General features: G+C 29.5%; 2 protein-coding genes and 1 long non-coding RNA gene across 5 annotated transcripts; 2 read left to right on the top strand and 1 right to left on the bottom strand.

The window, feature by feature from the left end:
- The first annotated feature begins 4,092 nt into the window (after positions 1-4,092).
- Positions 4,093-4,972, top strand: LOC108478794 (uncharacterized). The gene is made up of 2 exons (XR_001870351.2): positions 4,093-4,402; positions 4,647-4,972. It is a non-coding gene; the product is annotated as an uncharacterized LOC108478794 (long non-coding RNA).
- A 3,804-nt stretch (positions 4,973-8,776) lies between these two features.
- Positions 8,777-14,049, top strand: LOC108477407 (uncharacterized). Its single transcript, XM_017779947.2, has 6 exons — positions 8,777-9,569; positions 11,152-11,720; positions 12,163-12,355; positions 12,508-12,572; positions 12,961-13,171; positions 13,540-14,049. The coding sequence occupies exons 1-6, from the start codon at positions 9,384-9,386 to the stop codon at positions 13,894-13,896; spliced, it is 1,581 nt and encodes a 526-aa protein (XP_017635436.1). The 5' UTR covers positions 8,777-9,383; the 3' UTR covers positions 13,897-14,049.
- A 1,112-nt stretch (positions 14,050-15,161) lies between these two features.
- Positions 15,162-21,174, bottom strand: LOC108476916 (actin-depolymerizing factor 7). 3 transcript variants are annotated; one of them, XM_053023425.1, is made up of 7 exons: positions 20,660-21,174; positions 20,424-20,553; positions 19,561-19,652; positions 19,287-19,380; positions 18,469-18,500; positions 16,298-16,557; positions 15,172-15,574 (listed from the first exon to the last, which is right to left on the bottom strand). In XM_053023425.1, the coding sequence occupies exons 1-7, from the start codon at positions 20,966-20,968 to the stop codon at positions 15,424-15,426; spliced, it is 1,068 nt and encodes a 355-aa protein (XP_052879385.1). In that variant the 5' UTR covers positions 20,969-21,174; the 3' UTR covers positions 15,172-15,423. The 3 variants fall into 3 exon arrangements, with proteins under 3 accessions (XP_052879384.1, XP_052879385.1, XP_017634779.1); XM_017779290.2 differs by lacking the exons at positions 15,172-15,574; positions 16,298-16,557 and having other exon boundaries at positions 18,146-18,500; positions 19,278-19,380; positions 20,660-21,166; XM_053023424.1 differs by lacking the exons at positions 18,469-18,500; positions 19,287-19,380; positions 19,561-19,652; positions 20,424-20,553; positions 20,660-21,174 and adding an exon at positions 17,240-17,431 and having other exon boundaries at positions 15,162-15,574.
- Positions 21,175-23,120: the final 1,946 nt, after the last annotated feature.

Raw genomic sequence — 23,120 nt, 5'->3', positions numbered from 1 at the left:
ACACGAATTTTTTATAATTATTAGTGTTTTCGTTTGTTTTATAGTGTGTGATTATTTTTATTTGGACTGAGATGATACTGAGTTGAAATCTTTCTAATACATGGTAAGGTATATTGTGGTGGGTTAAAATTAATGAAATATATGATAATACATATAGCATTTTTAAAAAAAGAATGTATATTCGAATCTTGAAAATAATATTGTTGGGAATGGAAGTCACGAACCCCAAACAAAAACTATAAAATAGACTTACATGATATAAAAGAATAATTAATGAAATAAAAAAAAAAACAAAAAATTTAAAGATAATCAAAATAACGCCTTTATGCTAAAAGCCAGCTTTTGAAAATTAAAAAAAAAAAAAACACTATCTTGCCTATTTCAAATTAAGCAAAATCAAAATTATTGCATGTTTAAACATGTAACAAATGGAGTCGACCAAAATGGGACCTTAATGACTTAACGACGTGCAAAGGCAAATCATGAGACGTAATTTGGAAAAGACACCTATTCGTGATTGATCTTATGACATTAAATGTTTGTAATCATTTTACGTGTTAAAATTTATCAGAATTATTTAAAGTTTTTATTATATTAATAAAGCTTGTTTTTGATGGCCTACTATTAGTGTTTGGTTGTTGTTATTTTTCCAAATTATATAATCTTATTTATGGAATAAATTAATAAATTATCCTTTAAAACCCATTTTTAGACATAATTTGTCTTAAACTTTCTCTCAAATCCCCAAAATTTAGTTAATGTACTCAAGCTACAAATTTTATCTTGGGTGAAGATAAAATTTAAAATTTTAAAAATTTGAAGTTAATTTATTTATTTTAAAAGCATTGATTATACAATTAATTTGTTAAGATATTTTTTATTTAAATATATTTATTCTTTTCAGCAACTTATTTTTAGACCCATTCAAGTATAAAAATTTATCCAAAATATGAGAAATTTTTTATATAAACCAAACCTTGGGGCAGAAATTTTTTTTATCTGAGCCCAGACACCAAAACCCATTTTAATTATGTGGCTTTAAATCAAAGCCTTCACCTAATATACAAATCCATTTTAATAATCAATCGTTGGATGTTTCTCTTTCTTTTTATTTCCGCTATTTTGGTTTCAGATTTGGCTGATAATAACTTTAATATCAACCACGTGTGGCTTAGTAGTTAGGGTGTTCACCGTCTTATGTATAGTCTAGGTTCAAGTCGCACTGATCGCATTGCTGTTAAGGCTTTATCTATCTGATATTTTTGAGATATTTAAGATCGAGTGTATTAAGTAAACCCGATGGAACATCTCTATTATTGTTTATGTTCCCTGTTTTCTTAAGACAAGTTATTTAACCCTAAGAAAATATTTTTATTAAGTTAATGTCACCTTTAATAGGATCATCAATTCAGTTATGTCATTGTCAAAATAACCCTTCTTTATAATTATAAATAATATTATTATGGCATTTCTATCTTTTCATATTTTTATATTATCTTCAAATAAAAATAATTAAAAATATAAATCAAATGACTGAACATATGTTCAATAGTATTAAAATATAAATACTTTTAATATTTAATAAATATTTCAATAAAATATTTTAATATAAAACATAATTGGATTGAGATGGATTTAATTTTTATATTTTATATCTAAGACAAGCTTAAATAAATAATTAAGTACATATTTTAAATTAAATCGAATCTAGACAAATAGAACGTATAGAAACATTTCACATGAATCTAGCTAAATGCGAATTTATAATATGTATAGAATGTATAGTAATTAAATAAAATATATTTCAATTTTAGCTAAACAATTTAGGAATTTATAATATATATTTTGGTGAAAATTATAGAGGTGAGATGGTTATACGTGACATAATTTTATCAGTTAAAAATATCAATAATGTATCAATTGTCAAATAAAAATATGAACTTAGATTAAAATAAAATAATATAATAATAAATTTAACCCTTAATGTTTATTTTATTTTCTTTTACTTTAATTTTAATTTTATCATTTTGACCTTCGAGCTTAAAAATTGTTATTTTTAAATAAAAGAGTTAGTTAAACCTTTAAATTATAATAACATTGAAATGACAGAGCATGGGACAGTCCTTGTATATTTCATAAAGATTATTAAAAATATAAAAAATTTCCAAAAAACATATAATTACTTTTAACAAAAGTATCTACATTAGCAACGGAAATTATATAGACTACCATACAAGCTACCATATCAATGCTATTAAAGATTTGAAAATATTTTAAAGTACGATCATCCTTTTTGAAACATTTGAGTAAATTAAACATGAGTTAAAGACTATCTCGCTTCAAGGTAAAACGTCACGTCCAATACGGTAGGACATATCGTTTTTGACCCCCGATTATGAGCTTGTCTTTTATTTAAAACATTAAAGCACTTCATTTTTTTTAACAAGGGTATTCGGATATTTAATTCAAACGTAAAGCCACAGCCCAGTATGGCAGGGCATGATTTTTCGAATTTTAAAAATACAGAACACTACTTCCACTTTTCAAAACTTGGAGAAATCCAATAAGAAGGATATTCGAATGTTTGAATCGAACAAAAACCGAGACCCAATACGGTAGGGTACAATTTTTCGAGCTTCCAAATATCGAAAATTGCCATTGTTTAGGAGAAAATTTAAAGAATAAATTGATCAAAAAGGATATTCAAATACTTAATTCGAATAAAAAACGAAACCCAGTACGGTAGGGTACGTTTTTTAAAACGATTAAGTATAGAAAATTGCCTTTATTAAAAACTATTTGGGAACAAAACGTTGAATAAAATACTTAAATCGAATAAAAAAACGAACCCAATACGGTAGGGCACGTTTTTTTAAAACGATTAAGTATAGAAAATTGTTTTTATGTTAAAACAAGTTGAGAATACATTATGGAATAAAAGAACTAAAACGATTAAAATTTGGGGAGGAAAAAAAATGATAAATAATAATGGATGACATAAAAATGATAATATGAGAATCATGCTAACCCTATATTAATAAAAAAATTAAAAATGGAAACAACAATAGTCATAAATATGATAATATAATAAACATGACAATAATAGCAATATATCAATAGTATTACTAAATATAATAATAATAGCAAAATTAAAATAATAACGATGCTAAGCTAACAATAATGACAAATAATAAATAATAATAAGTATAATAACCTATATTTAAAATAATTAACTTTTAAAAAATAGATAAAAAATGAATATCATATAAAGATAATTTAAAAAAAAGTAACCCAAAATAATAATAATGTACAATAGTAGTAAAAAAATTATAAAAATAATATAATAAGTTAACAAGTTAATCGCCAACTTGAAAGAGGTTCCAAGCAAAAATACCCAAATAACATATCAAGCTTTAAAATAAAATGAACAATAGGGAAGATAGGAGATTTTAAAACATTAAACACTACTATAAGGGTAACACCAAAATTTTTAAACAAATAATGAATATAAAACTTAAAAAACATAAATAAGTAATCATTCGAATGAATTTTAAAATCAATGCCATAAAATAAATAATTTACATGGAATTAGATATGTATTAAAAATATAAAATAAATATATAAAAAATAAAAATACAATAATACATAAATAAAATTCCAAAAGATTAAGCAATATGCAGAGTGATACATATAACATTTAAGTAAACAATATGTGAAATAAATAAACGTAATATAAATAATATATAAAAAGGGTAATGATGATATACAAAAGTGATTTGGGGAAAAAATGCACATGAAAAAAACAAAAACCACGAAATCAACAAAACAATACAAAATTATATGTTAAATAATATGCTCTTATTTCAAAAGGGAAAAGAAACTTCATTGTAAGCATAATAAAACTAAAGGGATAATCTATAAATAAAATTAATCATTTAAATAAAATAAAACGCACACAATCAAAATTGAAAATGACCCAAATCACCAAAAATACTGTTCATGCGTGGACCAATTCGAAACAGTGCACAAACCTTTGAGGAGAAATGAAACAGACATAATGGGGATAGATTAAAGGGGATGCAAAGTAGGAAGGACTGGCTGCAAAATTTACCCATTTAAGGGAGCATGCGCAGAACCCATGTGCAGGCAATTTTTCTTTTCCCCAAAAGATATCAAAATTAAGCCACCTTTTTAGAAAAAAAAACCTATTGAAAACCCAAATCACCTTTTTAAAACCCATTTTCCTTTTAACAATCATCTTTTTGATTTTTTTTGAAAAAAACTTAAGAATTTTTTTGAAATGTTCTCTCAACTCATACACTCATTTTCTCCTCTTCATCAGACACCAGCTCTATCAAAGGTCCCATGTGCGATGATCACCGACGACATGAGCACAACTCCAGTAAGACTTCTCTCTTTTATACTTTGTCTTTGTTTTGGATTCAGAAAAAAAAAATAGAAAAAAGAAAAAACAGAAATAAATTACAGCAAAAGCTCACCTTCAAAAAAAAATCTTCTAGTTATTTTTTACTGATTTTGTATTTCTTTATGCATATCAAAAACGTCCCCCCTTTACAATGAAAAAAATGAAGGCTTTATAGCCAAAATACAAACAGTTTCTTCTTATCTCTTTGCTCAAATCGCAGGTATAATGGACGTGGGGCGTGGGTCGTGCTTGGTGGTGGAGAACGTGGGTAGTAGAAGCATGGAGTCAGTTGGAGGCTAGGGTCCTGGCTGAAAATGTTTTGGGGTTTGTGGGTTAGGGTTAAGTATTTGGGCTTTAAAATTGGGTCTGTTTTTATTTTGTTTTTGATTTGATTTTGGTTCTATTTTTGGTCTTTGGGGGTTTATTTTTGTTTAAAAATTTGGGCTTTAAAAGTAAATGGGCCCGGGCAAAATTTGGTACCCACAGTTGCCCCTCTTTGCTCGTTGTTTGTGTAACAAGAATGAAGCAAAGACATTAAAGAGTCAATTTTACCCGGTCTTGCTGATTTCTGACTCCTTATTCTAAATTACATAATATATAAAAAATATAATATAAAATATTATAAACATAAAAACAGATCGAATCTTATTCAATACCCAACTCATATTTAAAATGGGCCAATTTTATTTCCCACACTCTTTTTTCTTTACTCAAACTTTCTTAAATTAGGCCCTCCTCTCACTCCCAACACAAGGCATGTGTTGAATTAGAAGTCAAATCTAGGGCCCACAACTTTGGGTTACTGAAATGAAACAGCGATCAACAACTGGTCTTAGTACTTCTCTTGGTGTTTTTCTTTTAACCCTTTATACTTCTATTCTTAAAAAAGGACATTGGTACCACCACTCCACCATTAAATTTGGGCCGGACATCAGCTTGTCTAAATGTGATCCTCTCTGCCAACATTCCGTCGGTAGGAAACTTAACAGAAAACTAAGGGAACACAAATATTTAAACTAACATGGCCTGCCTATTATTAACTTCCAATGTCCCCCCCGCCCCACCTCAAGGAAGAGATAAAATTATTTTTTAATAAGTTGCTATTTTTAGTGTTTAATTTAAATTTAGGGTTAATTTAATAAAAGTCATTCATTAATATTATTAGGTTTGAATTTTTCATTTGTTTAATTTTATGTTTAATTTTTAAAATACATTTTAACGGACATGATTTAATTCGAGTTATAAAGCAGATTTGATAAACGTTAATTGTTAATATTATTAACTAATTATATATTTCCATCAAATAAACTCTAAAACTTAAATTAAATACTAAAAATTAATATTGTTACATTTGTGTACTAAAATATATAATTTTTGTCAAATATAAATATTAAATTAGAACAATAAATAACATAGGTGTGACGTTAGAAAATAAAAATGTCACATTAGAAAAAAAAGTAAAACGATATGCAACAATTATAATAATAACAATTCATGATAAATAAGAAAAATATTTAAACTAAATTAATAAATATATTTAATAATAGGGATTAAAAAGCAATTGTTGAAATTTGACTTTATTTTCAAAACAAACTCATAAAATATTTTTCACATACACCGAACAAATAACAAATAAAAGAAAATAAATAATTTTAAGAATGCTAATTTCACATATTATAAACTTATTGAAAAAAAAATCATAAAACCATATTACTTTATCGTCAAATAATATAATATTCGGTCACCCTCTGGTGCTATTGTTGTTTGAATTTAAACTTAATTAAAAACCCGCTTAAAACTAATTTATTATTTAAATTTAACGTACAATAATTAATTTATCTATTAGGTAAAACAAAATGTAATTTAAATTTTAATATAAAAACTTCCGTAATACTCGTACGGATTTTAACCATTTCAATATCATATTTGTTTCTTCATTCCTATCTTTCCTATCCAGCTGGCAGCTGCTTCCACTTGCTTAGACAACCAATTAAATGAAAAAGCAAGGGGAAAAGGCATGAAAAGAAAGCTTTTGGGGAGCTTATAATGAAATTATTGCATAAATTTTTGTCGTTAACGAATACAACTAAAAATTATCAGACTTTTCAAACTATTGGGCCACAATTATTATTAAAATGTTTTGCCCGTGGATTAGGGGTTTAATATAATTTTAATTATTTATTAAATGTTTATAAAAATTTCAATATATATTTATTAAAATAATTATAATGACTGAAATTATTTTTATTAGTTAAAAAAGTTGAAAAAAAACTTTAAGAAAGTCGAATTTTTATTAATTCTATTTTAGTATAGATTATTTTAGGTTAATTATGGTTACTATTTATTTATCATATTTAAATTTACTGAATTAAGAATTAATATTTATATTTTAATTTGATATTATTTTATTATTTTATTTTTATAATATCATCAATTAGTATAAATAATCAACACCTTTAATTATTCCAATTAAAATTTTTAGACAAATTTTTTTCTTAAAAGTACACGTTCTAATTTATTATACGGAAATAGACTTTTTGTGTATTAAAATGCGTTTTCAAGAAAAGTTCATGTCCACGTTTTAATTGAAATAGTTAAAGATGTTGACTATTTGAAGTAACTTATATCATTCTATAAGTATAGGATCAAATTGTATCAACTTAAAGTATAGAGGATAAATTTTAAATATGAGTATAATAAAAGGACCAAATTCAATTATTTTTCTTTTAATGATTTAAAAACAAACACAATATGTGTCACGTAGGGACAGGGCGAAGAAAAAAAAAGTTTAGGGAAGCCGAAATTAAATTATAATTTTTACGATAGTAAAAATGTAATTTTCTATTTTAATAAACTCTACTTTTATAATTTTTAAATGATTAAATCAAAATTTATTATTTTTAGAGAAACTAAAGTATAATTTTATATTTATTAATTTAAACTTTTAAAATTTAAATTAATAAAATAAAAATTTGGAGAACCGGGGACTGCAAGCACCCTGGTTGCCCCCTGTGTAGGGAGGCCTTAATGGCTCCTTATATATATATATATATATATAGTAGTATATATTATCTTTGTATACTTTTTATAAGATTGAATTAAAGTGACTTAAAAGGCGGAAAGATGAATAATAAATTGGATTAATTTATTATTAATAAGTAATAAAAATAGTAAAATATTTAAAATAAATACTAATAATTTTATTTAACATGATTAAATAATAATTACTTATAAAGTAAATATTAAAATTCCAAATTTTAAATTTAAAATTAAAATTCTAAATAAAAATTATCAATATTTCTTCATAATAATAGTAATGAATTAATATTTAATTTAATTTAAATAAAATTATTAATATTTATTTTAATTCTTTTCCCAAATCTTGTTGTAATGATTTTTGATTATTTAATTTTCTATTATTTTCTAACCTTTATTGCTTAGACAATTTTTTTTCTTTTTTTTTTTCCAATTTGTTGGTTCCCATTTGTCATAGACAACGATCAAATCTGTTGAACCGAAATTCGGTGATTTGATTGGTTCAATCATCAATTTAATTATTAAAAATATTTACAACTGCATATATAAGCTTTGACTTTGATGTCATTATACCAATCAAATACATCAAATTTCTTTTTTTATTATTATTTAACAACGTGTTTTCATATGGCTTACAATGTGAGACCAATTATGTTTGGATCAAATGAATAATAAGTAAAATCCTCTTAATAATGATAGCTCCAACATTTGAACTCAATCCAAATACATTAAAAGAATTCACTATCACTATTTCCATCCACTTATTGATTATTAACTTAAGTATTTATTATTTAAGTAGTATAAAAGGATATATATATATATATTTTAATATGGTATAATATATGGAATCATTTGTAATTTTACTAATAACATCGAGTATTTATGTTAAGAAATTTGATAATTAGCTTGTCAAAGGGATAAATCTCAAAACTATATTGAACTTTAGTCTAATGTGTAATTTTATACATAAAATTTGATTTTGTGTATTTTATACATGAAATTTCAATTTGATCCAATTCTCACAATTTATTAATACAATTATTGATATAACATTATTTTATATTTATATATTGCATACGCAGTATAATTATATTTATCCAATATAATAAATTGATGTATTTATTTTTAAAATATGTATGATTGAATAAAAATAAAGTTACAAATCAAAATTCATGTATTAAATTATGTATCAATTAAAATTTATATATAATTTTAATATTTATCCATTTGTTAAAATATCTTAAAAAGTTTTTTAAAATAAAAATAAAATAAATAATTTTAAAATAGTATAAATTAGTTATTCCTCGTGTCTATAAAGAATTCCAAAAGGAAGTACTAATATTGAAAAATAAAAATAAAAAGCTGAAAGGTGAAAGAATTGAATTTCCGTTATTCAAAATCCGCTAAAGGGAGAGGCCGAGGCAGCGCACTGCTGCCATCGCCATTCGTCACCCATTCCCACACTTTTGGCTTTTCACTTTTAAGTACCTTCCCCAAAATTTCAATAATAAATTATAATTTTAAAATTTTTCCTGATTATACTAAAAGACCTTTGCTACTTTATTGTTACGCCTTGGTTTTTTATTCTTTGTAATTCAATTGTCACTCCCTGTACCCCTTTATTAGTCCTTTTCCCCTCCATTTTCCTTTCCTTTCGTTCCTCGTTTTCCTTCTATCCAAACACTCAACTGCATCAGTTTCTAAGTGTCCTTTTATTTTCTCCAAGTTCAAGGGATTTTCTCCTCTGGTGCTGCCACTTTTGAAGCAGTGAAAAAAACCTTACCACAAAGTGATCCAGTATTGAACTATTCCATTTGGATGAGATATTATAATTGAGAGTTACGGTCACTTTCGGCATTTTCAGAGACGCTAAGGTAGCTCTCGCGGTGGAGCGAGGGAGGTAAGAGATTAATTAAAAGAGATGAACATCGACGGTACGAGGGAAAGCTTGCCACAAGGGAACGGACATGGCGGTCACGGCGGTAAAACCACGGACACGATCTGGCGTCCTTTTGCGATAACATCAACCAGATCTTCAACCGTATGCGTCGTCTCCGTACTCCTATTCGTCGGCGCGTTGATCTCCACGCAAATGCTCGACACCTCAGTAAGTAACAATAATTTTTTCACCGCATTGTTTAATTATTTACCACAACATTTTTTTGAATTTTCATGAACTTAGTCAAAATTCGAAAACGACGCTCGAAGAAGCGTAGGAAAAGCCGTGATTAAAGCTGAAAAAAAATTAAAATTAGAAAACAAAGATTAAATGAAGGCATGCACAAGTGTCGGTCCGAATTAAAAAACAAAAAAGATGGAATTAATTTTCTATACGCTCAGTCAATTCCTACGGTACGCGTGTTACAGTTTTGATTACTTTCACGAACCGGCATATATTAATGGGACCCCTTTTTTTCATTGTTCTTGGCGTCCTACTTTCTTTGAATCTTGTTTACCATCCCGAACCTAATTTTTTCAATATTAACCATTTGCACGTTGACAAAAGTGGTCACAGAAATTTCGAGAAACAAATATATATTAAAATTATATTATATATTGATCCCCATGTTTGTAACTTTGTATTTAGTTACAACTGTAATTACTTGTAGACGAAGTTATGTAAGCTGTGTGGCTATTTAATGTTTAACACATGTTAGTAATAGCCATAGATGGTCTAGGATTGTGTGTTAATTTGGTTTTTTTTTTTCGGTTCTTACGAGAGCTTAAGTCGCCGATAAACACGTGATGGAGAATGATTTTTGTTCTTCGAATTGGATATTGGTTGTCCTTTTAAGATTGAGTTAGAATTGTCATTAGAATTACATAAATAAAATTAGCGTGAGATTAGATGGAATAGTAAAATATATTGCATTATAAGATAGAGGATTCAAGTTATAATATTAAAGAGAATATTATTAAGAAGCATAATTTTAAATTTTAAAAAATTATTAACCATAAAACGAATATGAAATATAATGATAAATTATTGTCCCTATATTATAATTGAAATTACTGGTACTTCCTACAACATTAGAATTAAATTTTGCATTTAAAAGCTTGTATTTTAGCCTTAGATTTTTTTATCGAAACAAATATTATAAATTTACCAAAAAAATTTTCACATAAAATTCACTTTGATCTTAGTCTCTAAACTACTAATAGGTTTATATTTTTGTACAAGATGATCATTGAATTATTTAAAGGTTTTATTTAAGTCACCTGATTGTTAATGTTTTTTAAAAATTCGATTAGTGAGTTCTAAGAGAAAATTCGATGATTGATATTATGAGTTAGTACTTAACGACAAATAGAAAAATACAGTGGTGGTTAGTATCAGAGATTAGAGAAGAAAATTAAATTGTAGAAAATAAGTAAAATAAGAGCTTTTAATTTGTACAGACAATGCAAACGAAGAAAACTATACAATATTAATTTTAGTAAGTTAATGAATTATAACCCATTTATAATTTTTAAAATTAATTTAATAAAACGTAAATTTATTAATAGTAATATTGAGTTAAATTTAACAATTAGAATTCAAAAAAACAAATTAGTACTTAACTGATGTAATCTTTAAAATGCAATTTGCTTGGTCATTAATCGTGCCGTAGATGCTAGTGGGAACCATTGATTTGGTGATCACTCTTTATTAACCTTTTTAATTTTTAATTTTCAAAATCGGGCTTTAGAATTTTGTTGGCGGCTTAGCTCAAATGCCACTACTAAGTACAAAATCAAAAGGCGAGTCTCCCAAAAAGCACCGACAGCAAATCGAAGTCCCACTCGACTGCAGTGCATACGAGCTCACAAAATCCTGCCCTAGTAGTTACCCGACAACAACCGACGAAGAAGATCCAGACAGTAATTTAAACGCCACGTGTCCGGAATACTTCCGTTGGATCCATGAAGATCTAAGGCCATGGGCCTACACTGGGATTACGCTGGACATGGTGGAGAGAGCCAAGGCGACGGCAAATTTCAGATTGGTTGTACTAAACGGAACGGCTTACGTGGAGCAATATCAAAAGGCGTTTCAAACGAGGGATGTTTTTACGCTGTGGGGGATCCTACAGTTGTTAAGGAAGTACCCGGGCAAATTACCTGATTTGGATCTTATGTTTGATTGCGTTGACTGGCCGGTTATCAAATCAATCGATTATGGTGGTCCCAATGCTACCACCCCGCCACCTTTGTTTCGTTACTGCAAAGATAATGAAACACTGGATATCGTCTTTCCGGATTGGTCTTTCTGGGGATGGTAAGAAAAATTAGACCCTTTCTTTAATGGTCAAATTCTGGTTTTAATCCCTCTAATATGCTTAAATTTAAAATTTAATTCGTATAGTTTAATTTTGCATAGATAAACCCCATTACTTTCATAATATCATTAGTCAGTTCAATAGTTAAGGATATTAACTAGTTTGATTGAAATGCTAATGTGGTTTTTTGTGTTGAAAGGAGTATTTTAAGAAAAACTCATATTAAATAATTTAATTGAAATAGTTAATTATTTGAATTAATTAATGATAACATGAAAGTTGAAAGATCTAATTATGTCAAAATAAAGTATAATCTGAAATTCAAGCATAATAGAGGGATCAAATTCAAATTTTGACTTTTTGTCACTTTCTAATTAATTTTTATAACTTTAAATCAAAATTAAAAACCTAACTTTTTTCTTTCTTATGTGATTAAATCAGGCCAGAGATTCGGGTAAAATCGTGGGTGCCATTATTAAATGACCTAATGGAAGGCAACCAAAAAATGGGATGGGACGAAAGGGAGCCTCATGCTTACTGGAAAGGCAATCCCGAGGTTGCCGAAACCAGGCAAGACCTGCTTAAATGCAACGTTTCCGACCAACAGGACTGGGGTGCTCGTGTCTTTGCCCAGGTGATGGTTTCCGTGATGATGAAACCATTGTCCGTTTTCAGTTTACTCACATGCCTTGTAAAACAAAATATATGCAGTTGTTTTATTTGTTTTGCTTTTTCGATTTAATTTTTTTAAGAAATAACACTAACAAACAGAAAGGCACTTTGCAGGATTGGAAAAAAGAATCAAAGGCAGGCTACAAGACATCAAACCTGGCAGACCAATGTGTACATAGGTTAGTGATAAGTTCTTCACTTTTTTTATTGTAGTCCATTCTTTATTGTTAATTGCATTTGAAATCCCCAAATCATACTTGTGTAGATTCTAAATTTGTCAACCTAATCAGCTTATGCATTATACTAGCTCGAATTTGAGGCTTAGCACGTGTGCGTTGAAAAAAAACATATTCATGCAGTAAATACAAACATTTTTTTCATATGATACCATCATTTCTGACTCTAAAATGGTGATTAGATTTATAGAATGTATTAAAGTTTGGGATCAATTTAAAATATAATTCATAGTTCATGATGTTTGGTGCAATTAACCCTTTTTTTTAATAAAAAAAAAACACAATATAAATATTTTCAATTTTTCTTTTTCTAAGTGCACAATTGTTGTAGGTTTAAGATATACGTTGAAGGGTCGGCATGGTCTGTGAGTGAAAAGTACATCCTGGCTTGTGATTCGGTTACCTTACTTGTACAACCCCGATACTTCGACTTTTTCACCAGAAGTTTGAAGCCATTGCAGCATTATTGGCCCATTAAGCCTAATGATAAGTGCAGATCTATTAAGCATGCTGTTGATTGGGGGAACACCCACCAACAAGAGGTAATTAATATTCTTTATATTTATTTTAAGAATTATTCTAACTTAATTCTTAAACTTGGCAGTTAAGTCAGTTTTAGTATTCTTTTCAAAAAACTTGATATTCGGATTTGTCAATTAGATTCATATTAATCATTGAACTTGAAAAATATAAAATTTTAATGGCGTTCAAATTCATTGATATGAATAGATCTAGTTGCCAAGATCATGAATCATGTTCCAAAGTGGACAAAAAAAAGTATATGTACCAAAACAAATTGAATTGTAAGGTTTAAGGACTAAAAGTTATATTAACCGTATATTTATAGGTATAACATGTTTTTTTTTTTTTTTTTTGTATTACTCCATTTTCGAATCACTTATTTGGTCAGGCAAAGGCAATGGGAAAGGCAGCAAGCGAGTTCATAAACGAGGATTTGAAGATAGACTACGTGTACGATTACATGTTTCATCTTTTAAACGAGTACGGTAAGTTGTTGAGATACAAGCCGACCGTGCCACAAAATGCCGTCGAGCTATGTTCGGAATCGATGGCTTGTCCGGCCCAAGGACTAAATAAGGACTACATGATGGAATCATTGGTGAAGGGTCCCTCGGTTACGAGCCCATGCACCATGCCCCCACCTTACGATCCGGCATCTCTTCGTAATTTGCTCAGTGAACAGGAGAATTCGATAAAGCAAGTTGACGAATGGGAGAAGAAATTTTGGGAAAACCAAAAAATATAATTTAACCACAGCTGTGTATTGTTACACCAAAGCTGGGTAAATTTTTTCATGTACGGTCAATGTTTTGTACTAGTAGTAACCAGAAAAAAAAATCAATAACACAATGTTTATTACAATTGATGAATATTTAAAGATTTAATTTTTTAAATACAATCGATTCAACAATAATTAAATAAAAATTTATAAAAAAGATCTATTAACTAGGTAAATTTATTGAAATTGTTATACTTTCATGGGCTTAAAACACAACGGTATGAGAGAAGGTCAGAAAGACACCCGGGAACAATCCTTTGCTCCTTATCATATGGAAAAGTCACTAGATCATCAACATCCCAAAAGTATTACTTCTACCTAACCTCTCGCCTACTTGCCTCTATGAACAAATCATCTGTTCTTTAAAGCACCTGGTTTTTTTTTTTTTTGAGAATGTGACCTTTAGGCCATCAAATCTTACCTAAGTGCAATAATTTCGTATTGTCGCTCAGAATAAATGATAGAATGAATCCCATCATCAACATCTTCCTCGTGCACTCCACAATGATGACAAGTACTCAATGAATCCCATCATCAACATCTTCCTCGTGCACTCCACAATGATGACAAGTACTCAAAGCACGGAACCTATACGATATATACCCCCAGTTTGATATAAGGGTGCACCCTCCAATATTCTAGCCTCCATATTATCTTTGGTACTCTCATTTACATCCTTGGCTTCCTTGCTCACTCACCACCTCTAACTCTACGCCTTGCAAGGTGAATCCGCTTTCCTGAGTGGCACATCCTTCTCCTTGTCAACAAAACTTCAGATATTTTTATTGGTAGACAAACGATTTGCTCTATTTTCAGTTATATATTATCCTTGAAATCAATCAAACCACAAATTCTCAATACAATGAGTATAACAAGTTGATCTAGTTTTGAAGTACTAATTTTGTTAAATTGGATTGAAATGAACTTGCCACTCTTGATACAAACCTAAAATTTAATATAATCAATCTGAACTCAAATTCGATTTGATCATAAACATCAATAAACCGAACTTATCTAACATAAATATAAAATCGACTTAAATTTAAAATGATCTAAACCCTAAATGAAACAAATTAGGAAAAAGAAAAATATTAAATAAAACAAGAAAAAAATAAAATGAACTAAATCAAATAATAATACAAATTGAAACATGTCTAAATTTTTTCAAAACAATGATTTTCAGAAAGTTAATTGTAAGAAAATAACTTGCTATGAAAAGGTAGCGGAGTAGAAATTAAATGATCGAAAATATATTGATCATAAATGAATGTATAGATAATTAAGAGTTACATTAAAACTACATGGTGAATTAATTAATTGTAAGAAAACATAAAACAACAAAACAAAGCCACACAGCAGAAAATGAATGATTTTCAGACAATAATTTTTCTTAAGAACACAAATAATGGGATATTCCGAAATGGTAATGCTTGAAAGGAGGACATCAATGGTTTTTTTTTTTTTTTGAGAAGAAGAGTAGGCAAGTAATAGCGTTTAAATTGCTCGGGCTTTTATAATATCGAAGCTCATTTCACTAGGATCCGTTGCTTGTAACTCGACTTGAATCCCATCCAATTCTCTTTTGAATCTGTCCTTTGAGCTAGCATACACCATCTTACTCCTTACCCTTGATGTATCGGGTGACCTGGAAAAAAAAATCTCAAACAAAAATGAGACTCACAATTATAGTAATAAAAGCAATGTTGTTAGAAGTTCAAACCGGGCTTAGGCATGATATTAACACATTTATGCTTATTCAAGTCAGGATTAACACGAAATGTGCGCCTAAAATTTTGACAAACTCTATCTACATTTGTAAATAGTTAATCCAAACTCATTTTAGGCCCGCCCATGTTATTTAAAAAAAAAAAATAAAATATATTAATGCTATTTTTAATTTAATATTTAAAATTTTATTTTATTTATTTATCAAAATTTATATATAATATAATATGTTAGATTTAAAATTTTTTATGTTATAAATTATATAATATAAAAAAATAATATAATATAAAACATTATAAACGGGCTTTGAATTTTTAAGCTTGAGCTCACTCATATTTCAGACTTAATATTTTGTTCAAATTCTCTCAAATTTCGAGTATGTTTTTGAGCTTATATGAGTAACTCGACCCATGAATTGATCTAAACGTTGTAAATGGCTAAAGGCACACTTTACATGTTATAAATTCTCCCATAATTAGGGTACGTTTTTGAGTTTATGTGAGTAACTCGACCCATGAATTGGTCTAAGCTTATAAATGGCTCAAGGCACACTTTAAATGTTACAACTCATAAGTTATTTTTTTAACTGAATTGATATATAATTAACTCGTAACATGGTTAAGAAAAGGAAAGGGGATTTTACCATGCAATGAAGAAGATTTTGCTTTTTTGGCAATTCTCATCAGTGGTGAAATCAAAATCGAAGACAGAATAGCGACACTCGTCAGCAGGTAAAGAAGCAGTGAACTCCTCATAGGTAGATCCAGGGTTCCCAACTTTCTCCACCACCACTTGCTGGTCCTGAATCTTGAATATTATGTAGCGGTAGTTCCTCTTTGCCTTTAGCTCCAAAAATTTTAGCTTACATTCATCATCAACAGCCATTCCAGATGCCGCGTTCGCCTAATTCCATAATTTCAATTCCCACAAAAACATATATGAAACGATAATAAGAAATACATATTAATCTATGGGTTAAGAGGAGGTCCACTTTTTTCGGGAAAAGTTTATAAAGTGTTGTTTGCCCAGGGTAAACAGGATCCTTGTGTACATCTGGTATTGTTTTTAGTGCGGTTTTGTCTCTTAGCTCTTCGGAGAGTTCGAGCGCTTGAAGAGGTAGTAGATTTGAAACTCTCACTCAATCAAATTCACTACCACTTCAAACACTCAAGCTCTTTCGAGAGTTGAGAGACAAAACTCAAATTGAAAACAATATTGGATGTATTGAGAGATTTAACAGCTTGGGCAACCGACACCTTTACAATTTTTCTCAAAAAGAATTGAAAATCCATCCAAAACATGTAATTCCTAAACATTACCGGTCATATATTGATGAATGCATTCATTAAAATATTTTTTAAAAAAAAACCCAGATAAGGTATAGTTCATATATTGTTTAGGAGATGTTTAAACTTTATATATATTTACCGATTTGCATACATTTTCCTCATTGTTTTCACTGGAATTTCAAGATGAACAAATAACGAAATTAAAAAAAAGAAAAAAAAAGGAAAACCGGGCATGGGTGTTTCGGATTATTGGAAACACTTCATACTATGATGTTTCAAACGAAGAGGGACCTCACCATTTTGTCTTGTCCAAAGAGAAAAAAAAACTACTTTTTTGTGTGTGTGTGAAAAACAAGCCTTTTTTGTGAGAAAAAGAAGAGTATGAAGAAAAGAAATGAAAGAGAGGAATGTAGTATTGGGTTAGGGAAAGTAAAATAGATCCTTTAACTTTGGTAGGGGGGACAGATGTGATGGTGAAGAGTAATTTGAGGGCTAAAAACAAGGTGTACATAGCTCCTACCAATAGCACTTCAATGGCCTAATTTCATGTCCTCGACAAACAAACCACGTTGCTTGTTGCATATGGCCAGTTTTCTTTGTTGTCTTTTCTTATCCTTAATAGGTTTCCTCAGATACAAGTTTAGGTCCTAGATTTGAGCTGATTATATTTCATATTTCAAAAATAAGATTGTATATTGTTTTAAGTGTTAGATGTCAATAAAAGAAAAATTAAGGATTCTGCACTAAAAGTTAAATTACATTTTATCCTATTTATTTAAAAAAAAGACAAATTAATCTTGACCATTAGTTCAAAAAGTATACTAATTTTTTATTAAAAATTATTTAATTTAAACTGTTAAAAATCACCATAACTAATAAAATAATTAAATAATGACACATAACATATTAGATCAAAGAGTATACTAATTTTTTGTTAAAAATTATTTAATTTAAACTGTTAAAACCAACATAACTAACAAAATAATTAAATAATGACACATAACATGTCACATGAAAGTAAAAATGGATAAAATTTTACCAGAAAATCAATTTGCACTTTTATAAAACATAAAGAGGCCAATATGACCATTTTTAAGTAAAAGACACAAAATGCAGTCAAACTCCTTGTATAAGAGCCTACATGATACTTACCATTAATTGTCTTGTACGGCAATAAATGAACTTAATGTACATTGAAAACATTCATTCAAAATTCAGATCAAGCTGTGAATTTAGGGAGAATGGAAAATTCCCAATGTTCTTTGAAACAGAATCAAACATAAAAATACAAGAACATCATGCTATAGAACATTCTGTGAAAAATAGACAAGCATATGTCAACCTAGATAACAAAACACTTAGTCATAAAGTTCAGGGGATAGAGATTTTTTTTTTATCCTTCAAAATTTACTACTTTAGGACCTGTTTGATTTTTAGATTTTATCTTAGCATCATTGGTCGCTGATTCGGGTTCTTGTATTATGAAGTCATCCTCGAGATCATCACCACTTGAAAATTTCGTCACTTTACCTGTAGGCCTTTCATCGGTTCCAAACGCTGGAATCGGGAAACAATACAAAAGTAGAAAGTTAATTTCTCACATGCATAAAAAAAATGATACTATTAGATGAACAAGAATTCATAGCGGGTCACAAGATTGCCTGCTTGGAATTTACTTTCATCGTAGAATAAGTTTGAAAGACCGTAAAAGGAAAGCGGTGACAGCTTTATGACTATAGTCTCCTTAAAATTGAACAATTCTCTTATAGGGTTAAGTCACTTTTTAGGGTCTAAACTTGGCAACTATTCTTATATTGGGGTCTGAATATTTTATTTGTTAAAGTTAGACATTGAACTTGGCAATTGTTCCTACATTGGGACTTGAACTATTTTTTTTCAAGGCAGTAAATTAATTGACAAGTTCAGGCCCCAATATGGAATAATTGCCAAGTTCAGCGACTAATTTGGACAAAAAAGAAGTTCAAGCCTCAATGTCAGAACAACTGCCAAGTCCAGGGCCTAACTTAGACCAAAAAACTGTTCAGCCCCAAATAATGAATTAACCTATGCTATAATTGAAAATAAGAAATTAAGGTTATTCTTAAACCTCAAAAATAGTATTGAAATGTATCTCTACGGTAAAGACTAGACGCATATATCTCTTGTCCTCAAAACAGCGATGAACTTGTGTTTGGGGTATCAAGTAACCGGAGAAGTTTACTAAGCGACACATCACTTCTAAAAGAACGAACAAAAGCAAGCCAGAGGATTTAGCAAACAAACAGCTGAACAATTTGGGATTAAATCCCCGATTTTGGTAGTGAAAAAACTTACATAAACCACCTTCTCTGTTAGCAGAAATAGATGCTCTTTTGCCTTTATCGGGACAATCTTTGGCCAAATGTGTTACTCCACCGCATATTTTACAACAACCACCCTATAGGAGACGAAACAAAAGGGAAATTGAGTGTCAAATTTGTGAAGAAAAAGACTAATGAAATAAACTGAAACATTTACCAATGAACATCCACATCACTAACATGATGTCTGCTATAAGTAACAAATACGACAACGCATTGCATATAAAAAAAGCTACAAATAACTCATTAAAAGGTACCTTTGGATAGATTCCATGAGTATTTTTGGGGCAGTTCTTGCTCAAATGTCCAGATTCCTTACAGACAAAACATTGAGCAAACTTAGTACCACCTGCAACATGAAAGATTATAACTGTCATTCATAGCAATTAATGACAAGAAGCTCAAACACGAACAATTTATAAAATCAAGCGCTAAAAAAGTGTTTACCATTAGTAAAAGTTTCATGGAGGATCTTGTATTAGAAGTCAATTGCATTTTGCCCCCTCCGCTCAAAAAATGGGCAAATTAGTCATTTTACATTAATTAAAAGAGCAAACTGATCCTTCTATTAAGAATTCCATCTATTTCTATTGTTAAAACCTAGTCCTTGTACGTCATAATGAGCTACACATGGCACGCAACATGTAACTGTCTAGATATTCCGTCAACCACTCCAGTTTTTAACTGTAAAATTGGATAAATTTTTTAATAGAAAGGACCTACTGTTGATCTGACAAAGAGGGACTTGTTTGCCCTTTTTTTGAGTAAATGGTGCAAAATGCAATCTAACTCCTAGGTCCTCCTTGATACTTTAACCTTTATCATCCGACATACAATTTGAATAGAAAATATATTTACAAATGATAAACAAACTCGAGCTTCTCCTTGATGAAATCCTCACAAACAAGCCTACTCGATAACAGAAATTTCGCAGTTTAAATCATATACTATGCTAAAATTTAAAAGCTACAACAAAGTTAGAATCAAATTCAATTAAGAAGCAATGAATTATAACGCTTAATATCTTCAAAGAAATCTTTGCAAACAAGCATATAGAATCATTTAGAGAATAAATCAATGAAGAACACTCCAAGTTATAGTATAAATAAAAGTAAAATACCATCTTGAAGAGGTTGAGGACATTTTGAAAGCGAATGTCCAGCTTCTCCACAGTTGTAACAAGTCTTTTTATCCATTACTTCAGGGCAGTTCTTTAAACTGTGTCCACGTTGACGACAGTGCAAACATATCTTTAAACATAAAAAATTCAAACAAATTAAAGTTAGAATAATCAAAACAAAAAAAAAAAACAGAAAAAAAAGGGGGTTGAAATCGAAATCAAAATCAAAATCTAACCATATGCTTCTCCCATTGAGCTTTTTGAGGGCAAAGCTTGGCAATATGATCTTTAGCTTTACATATATAACAACTTTCACCAGGCCTCATCCCAGGAACTCTAAGTGGGTGTTTCCTAATCCCTTTCTTATATCCATTATTGGGGCTTTTAAGCTCTTTGGATCCTTCTCTTTTGCGCTTAAACTTGCTGTTTTTCTTCTTCTTCTTCTTGTCTGGGTCTTTTGCTGCGGTTGGCTGTGGGGTTGGAAACAGCTCGGGGTGTGCTTCTTTGTATTGCTTGCGAGCTAATTTCTGCCTTTTGTTCGCCATATTTGAACCATAAATGTGAAGAACGAGAGAGAGGAGCGTCCACTGTTGGGTTCCAAGCAGAGGCTAAAGGGGTTTTAAGAGAGTATTTTTTGGTTGGACGAGCACACGGCCGCCGACGGAAATTGAAGGTGAAGCGAAGCAAAAGGGTTCACAAATGAGTAAATCCTCTACAAACGAACAGAGTTTGTTGTTTTATTGTCAGAATCTCATTGGCTGGAAAGATACGTGAATCAGCGCACGTTTTTGGGCCTAGACGGGTTTAGCCCATGCATGATAATACTCACTCAAATTCGGTTTGGCCCGTATTATTTTAATTTTTTATTATAAAAATGTATGTTATTTTTATTTATTATTTAATAAATTTATATATTTTCCTTTTAAAATAATTTTATTTATTTATTTATTTTATTAAATTTATAAATATAAATAATTTAATGATTTTTTTCATAGTTGTTACCTTTGATGTCCCAAGCTTTTGATGTAATAAGATAAATTTTTATTTATATTTCTTAAGTCATTTGGTGAAAATAATTATTGAAATTTTTGTTAAATATTTTCAAAGACTTGTAAAAGTACTCAAAAACATGTTTTAAATGTGTTTTAATTTATCTAAATGTTTTTAGTCAATCCAAAATATGTTTAAGTGTTTTAAACTCATTTTATAAAGTCTAGAAAGTTGTATCGATACTTGGAGGAAGTTCTACTGGTAGAAGTAAATCAAAGAGCATCTAGACTTCTACTGATACAAGTAAGTCAGTAAGTAATTTTTGGATTCACTTTCACTTTCTATCGATACAACTATCGGTACAAGTCTGAAAAGTCTAAACCCTTCAAACCCTCAAACTTCTACCAATACATCGGACTCCAACGACTATAATTTTAAAGACTTCTACTAGCACAAATCAACTTGTATCGATACATGTCGATCTACAACTCCAATTAAGCCTTAAATTAATGCTTCCAACAACTAGAATTCATCTCCAATGGCTATAAATGTCCACAAACTTGTTCCTTGGTATAAATACAAGAGAGACATATCAAAGCATCATACACAATAGAATCAACTTAAAATCCTTATTTTCTTCATTTCTCTTGTACATATTATTGACAGCTTATTGTAATATTTTTTTCTCACTCTCAAATCTTTGTATTTAGAGTTACAATTTGCAAACATACACCTACTAGAGGTTCATTGTTAGTTCATTCATCTTCTCTTTATTGTAAATAGCATACTTAAGGTTTTGAGGTTTAGGGTTTTAGTTGAGTCACAAAAACTAGTAAAGGTTCTAATTCAACCATAAAAGCTACGGGGAAAGATTATATCTTAGCATTGCAAAAAAGATAAGATTGTAAAGGTTATATATTCTCCTTAAAATGTACCAATTCTAGTAGTGAACTGCCAAATCCTTGATTGAGGAATATTAAGGTAGTGGAGGTAAGCAATTGGGGTAAAACCACTATAAATCAAATTGTCTAAGCTTTTCTTCTCTTTCCTCGTTCTTTAGAAAAGTTTGTATAAATTTTTAAAATACCAATTCACCCTCTTTTGGTATTTCTAGACCTTATAATTGGTATCAAAGCTAGCTCTCCATCGAAGGTTTCAAAGGTGATGTAAGTTAAAAAAACCAAGTTTGGAGATGGCATAAGATTTTGGCGCAACTAGCTTGGGTGAAGGTCAATCAATTGCGAGACCATAATTTTTCAACGGAGAGAGCTACTCATATTGGAAGACAAGGAAAAAGCTCTTCATTCAGACAAATAATTGTCATGTTTGGAGGATAATCACAAATAGTAATTTGATAATACCCAAAAACAAAGATGAGTGAGAAGAATGTGAAAAAAGAAGGCTCAACTCAATGCTAAGGCCACACACGCCCTCTTTTGTGAATTATGACCTAATGAGTATAATAGAGTGTCCCAATGTCAATGTGCCAAGGAGATTTGGGATAAGCTTGCCACTATTAGTGAAAGAATCCAGGATTGATTTACTCACACTTAACTATGAGCTTTTCAAGATGAAGACAGAGGAGAGCATCAAAGACATGTCTAATAGATTCACCAACATCATTAATGGATTGGAGGCACTTGGAAAGGCTTATTCCAACAAAGAAATGGTGAATAGATTACTCAATAGCCTACCAAAAGAATGGGA

Source organism: Gossypium arboreum, chromosome 12 (assembly GCF_025698485.1).
Source record: "Gossypium arboreum isolate Shixiya-1 chromosome 12, ASM2569848v2, whole genome shotgun sequence".
Classification (NCBI taxonomy): domain Eukaryota; kingdom Viridiplantae; phylum Streptophyta; class Magnoliopsida; order Malvales; family Malvaceae; genus Gossypium; species Gossypium arboreum.
Note: the sequence above shows the minus strand (reverse complement) of the source record. Positions and strands in the feature narration are given on the sequence as shown.

What these genes read in the sequence shown, in the direction of transcription:
- LOC108477407 (XM_017779947.2), top strand. Translation starts at nt 9,384, where the DNA reads ATGAACATCGACGGTACGAGGGAAAGCTTGCCACAAGGGAACGGACAT. An exon ending in GCAGACCAATGTGTACATAG is followed by an intron (nt 12,573 to 12,960) that starts GTTAGTGATAAG and finishes CAATTGTTGTAG; the next exon opens with GTTTAAGATATACGTTGAAG. An exon ending in GGAACACCCACCAACAAGAG is followed by an intron (nt 13,172 to 13,539) that starts GTAATTAATATT and finishes TTATTTGGTCAG; the next exon opens with GCAAAGGCAATGGGAAAGGC.
- LOC108476916 (XM_053023425.1), bottom strand. Translation starts at nt 20,968, where the DNA reads ATGGCGAACAAAAGGCAGAAATTAGCTCGCAAGCAATACAAAGAAGCA. An exon ending in TCCTCAACCTCTTCAAGATG is followed by an intron (nt 19,653 to 20,423) that starts GTATTTTACTTT and finishes TTCATGTTGCAG; the next exon opens with GTGGTACTAAGTTTGCTCAA. An exon ending in CTCATGGAATCTATCCAAAG is followed by an intron (nt 19,381 to 19,560) that starts GTACCTTTTAAT and finishes CGTCTCCTATAG; the next exon opens with GGTGGTTGTTGTAAAATATG.